The sequence below is a fragment of the Globicephala melas genome, chromosome X (assembly GCF_963455315.2).
Source record: "Globicephala melas chromosome X, mGloMel1.2, whole genome shotgun sequence".
Classification (NCBI taxonomy): Eukaryota; Metazoa; Chordata; class Mammalia; order Artiodactyla; family Delphinidae; genus Globicephala; species Globicephala melas.
Window position 1 is genome coordinate 67,367,218 of NC_083335.1, and position 4,181 is coordinate 67,371,398.

At 40.5% G+C, this 4,181-nt stretch overlaps 1 protein-coding gene across 1 annotated transcript; it reads left to right on the forward strand.

The window, feature by feature from the left end:
• The first annotated feature begins 228 nt into the window (after positions 1-228).
• Positions 229-4,181, forward strand: ERCC6L (ERCC excision repair 6 like, spindle assembly checkpoint helicase). The gene has a single exon (XM_030851221.3). The coding sequence runs from the start codon at positions 289-291 to the stop codon at positions 3,868-3,870; it is 3,582 nt and encodes a 1,193-aa protein (XP_030707081.2). The 5' UTR covers positions 229-288; the 3' UTR covers positions 3,871-4,181.

Sequence of the window (4,181 nt, forward strand, 5' to 3'; positions counted from 1 at the left end):
ATCTTCTGTGCTCATCTTTCCCATCCTGAATTGAGGATATTGAAAGCTCAACTGTGGCTTGGATTCCAAAATGGACTCTAAAGTGTTCTTAGACTAAATGTTCAATCCGTTTCCTTTCTTTCTAATCTTCTACCTATCAATTTCTCTATATATATATCTTTTTTTAAACTTTTTTTTTTTTTTTACAGATACGTGAAAGAGGCCAAAGCAGCAACTAAGAATGGAGATCTGGAAGAAGCACTTAAACTTTTCAATTTGGCAAAGGACATTTTTCCCAATGAAAAGGTGATGAGCAGAATCCAAAAACTACAGGAAGCCTTGGAGGAGTTGGCAGAACATGGAGATGATGAATTCACGGATGTGTGCAACTCTGGCCTGCTGCTCTATCGAGAACTGCACAACCAACTATTTGAGTACCAGAAGGAAGGTGTAGCTTTCCTCTATAGCCTGTATAGGGATGGAAGGAGAGGTGGTATTCTGGCAGATGATATGGGATTAGGAAAGACTGTTCAAATCATCGCTTTCCTTTCTGGTATGTTTGATGCTTCACTTGTGAACCATGTGCTACTGATCATGCCAACCAGTCTCATCAGCACGTGGCTAAAAGAATTTGTCAAGTGGACCCCAGGAATGAGAGTCAAAACCTTTCACGGTCCTAGCAAGGATGAACGTACCAGAAACCTCAGTCGGATTCAGCAAAGGAATGGTGTCATTATCACCACATACCAAATGTTAATCAATAATTGGCAGCAACTTTCCAGCTTGAATGGCCAAGAGTTTGTGTGGGACTATGTCATCCTTGATGAAGCACATAAAATAAAAACCTCATCTACCAAGTCAGCAATATGTGCTCGTGCAATTCCTGCCAGTAATCGCATCCTCCTCACAGGAACCCCGATCCAGAATAATTTACAAGAACTGTGGTCCCTGTTTGATTTTGCTTGTCAAGGGTCCCTGCTAGGAACATTAAAAACTTTTAAAATGGAGTACGAAAATCCTATTACTAGAGCAAGAGAGAAGGATGCTACCCCAGGGGAAAAAGCCTTGGGATTTAAAATATCTGAAAACTTAATGGCAATCATAAAGCCCTATTTTCTTAGGAGGACTAAAGAAGAGGTACAGAAGAAAAAGTCAAGCAACCCAGAGGTCCAGCTTAGTGAAAAGAGTCCAGATGTTGGTGTCATATGTGAAATGCCTTCCCTTTCCAGAAAAAATGATTTAATTATTTGGATACGTCTTGTACCTTTACAGGAAGAAATATACAGGAAATTTGTGTCTCTAGATCATATCAAGGAGTTGTTAATGGAGACACGCTCACCTTTGGCTGAGCTAGGTGTCTTAAAGAAGCTCTGTGATCATCCTAGGCTGCTATCTGCACGGGCTTGTGGTTTGCTGAATCTAGGAGCTGTCAAATTCTCTGTTCAAGATGAAATTGAAGGGGAAGATTCCTCAGATGTGGACCATATTGATCAAATAAGTGATGATGCACTGATGGAAGAATCTGGAAAAATGATATTTCTAATGGACCTGCTTAACAGACTGCGAGACGAAGGGCATCAAACTCTGGTGTTTTGCCAGTCAAGACGAATTCTAAACATCATCGAACGCCTGTTAAAGAATAGGCACTTTAAGATATTGAGAATCGATGGAACAGTTACTCATCTTGTGGAACGAGAAAAAAGAATTAGCTTATTCCAGAAAAATAAAGATTACTCTGTTTTTCTGCTTACCACTCAAGTAGGTGGTGTTGGCTTAACACTAACCGCAGCAAGTAGAGTGGTCATCTTTGACCCTAGCTGGAATCCTGCAACTGATGCTCAAGCTGTGGATAGAGTTTACCGAATTGGACAAAAAGAAAATGTTGTAGTTTATAGGCTAATCACTTGTGGAACTGTAGAGGAAAAAATATACAGAAGACAGGTTTTCAAGGACTCATTAATAAGACAAACTACTGGTGATAAGAAGAACCCTTTCCGATATTTTAGTAAACAAGAATTGAGAGAGCTCTTTACAATTGAGGATTTTCAGAACTCTGCAACCCAGATGCAGCTTCAGTCTTTGCATGCTGCTCAGAGGAGATCTGATAAGAAACTAGATGAACATATTGACTTCCTGCACTCTTTGAGGATAGCTGGAATCTCAGACCATGATTTGATGTACACACATGACCTATCTGTTAAAGAAGAGCTTGATGTGATCGAAGACTCTCACTATATTCAGCAAAGGGTTCAGAAAGCTCAATTCCTTGTTGAATCCGAGTCTCAAAATACAGAGTTCTTAATGGAAAGACAAAAAGCTGGAAATGAGGGGATACGGCTGAGAGAACCTGTATTTCTTTCTCAAACAAAGAAGAAATGCCATGAATTAAATAAACCACAGCCTCGGCCTTCACCTCTTCTACCAACTTACCACACCCAGGAAGAAGAAATCAGTCACCAAATGGCAAGTGTAATCATTGAGGATCTGCCCGAAGAGAGTGAAAAACAAGATCTTGCCAGGAGAAAGATGAACGTTACCATCCCACAAGATGGTAGGCACCCGTGTGCAAGTACATTTGATGCTGATTTTGTAGCTACTTTACCCAAGGGGTGTGAAGATGTAGAAGAGATTTGGACTGACTCTGTATCAGGAATGGCTCTCCAAAAAGAGGCATCGCAAGAGGGGCCTATGCGGGAGGCACAGCAAGAAAGCCCTCAGGGAAGTTTCAATTTTTTACCTAGCAAGTCAGTCAGAGCTGATCTTGGGCCAAATCTAGATCAACTAGAGGAGGATGAGATTTTACATCACTGCAATCCCTGGCCTGCTAATCCCGAAATAAAGGAATATCAAAGGCCAGAATCAAATGTATCTGTTATTAAGATAGCTGATGATGACTTAGCAGCAGCCCACAGTGCACTACAGGATGCTCAAGTGAATGAGGCCAAGTTGGAAGAGGAACCTTTAGCATCTTCAGCACAGTATGCATGTGACTTCAATCTTTTCTTGGAAGATTCTGCAGACAATGGACAAAATTTTTCCAGTCAGTCTTTGGAGCATGTGGAGAAAGAAAATAGCTTGTGTGGCTCTGCAGCTAATTCCAGAGCAGAGTCTGTGCATAGCAAAGCATGTCTCAGTGTGGATCTTTCTGAGAAAGATGATGAGCCAGAAGAAGTAGTAGTTAATGTGAAAGTCAGAAGAAAAGCTAGATGTATCGATTCAGACGATGAAGTTGAACATGATACTTTTATTACAGATACTTCAGGCACAAACCCATTCAACACATCTCCCTTCCCGTTTTTATCTGTAAAACAATTTGATGCCTCAACTCCCAAAAATGACATCAGTCCACCTGGAAGGTTCTTTTCACCTCAAATATCTGATAGTTTAAATAAGTCTATAAACTCCAGAAGATCCCTGGCTTCTAGGAGGTCTCTTATTAATGTGGTTTTAGACCATGTGGAGGATATGGAGGAAAGACTTGACAATAGCAGTGAAGCAAAGGTTGCTGAAGATTACCTGGAGGAAGGAGCGGAGGAAAGCAGTGGTGAAGCCCCAGAGCATACAGAAGAAGATCCTTCCAGAGAAACACTGTCTTCAGAAAATAAGTCTAGCTGGTTAAGTACACCTAAGCCTGGTGCTCTGGCTCAGGAGACCTTTCCTGGTGACCCTGAGCCTTTGTCTGGTGGACAGTTGGTTGACTCTCCCCAGGATGAGGCACTGGAGGCTGCAGACGACTATGAGACTCTTGTCTTGCGTGGAAAAGAACTGAAAGAGTGTGGAAAAATACAGGAAGCCTTAGACTGCTTAGTTAAAGCACTTGACATAAAAAGCTCAGATTCTGAAGTCATGCTCATGACTTTAAGTTTGTATAAGCAACTTAATAAAACTTGAGAATATAACCTGTTTATTGTATTTTAAAGCAAAACTGAGTATAAGGTAATTTGTTCCCATAATTGGATTCTTTGGGAGCATGAAGCATTCAGGCTTAAGGTGAGAGAAGTCAAAAAGGGAGTTTTTGTTTCCAACTTTTTTTTGTAAATTTTGCCTTTACCACCTGCTCCTGCTTTCTCCTATACATATATTCTGGTATTCTGAGCACGAGGTTAATATTTCTTTACTCAAATATTCTTGTATTTTTCTTTTAGGCATACTCTATAAACGTAATAGAACTGTGTTATTTCTAGAGAAATTTTTGTAACATT

Excerpts from the sequence above, each read along its gene's own strand:
- ERCC6L (XM_030851221.3), top strand. The coding sequence starts at position 289 with ATGAGCAGAATCCAAAAACTACAGGAAGCCTTGGAGGAGTTGGCAGAA.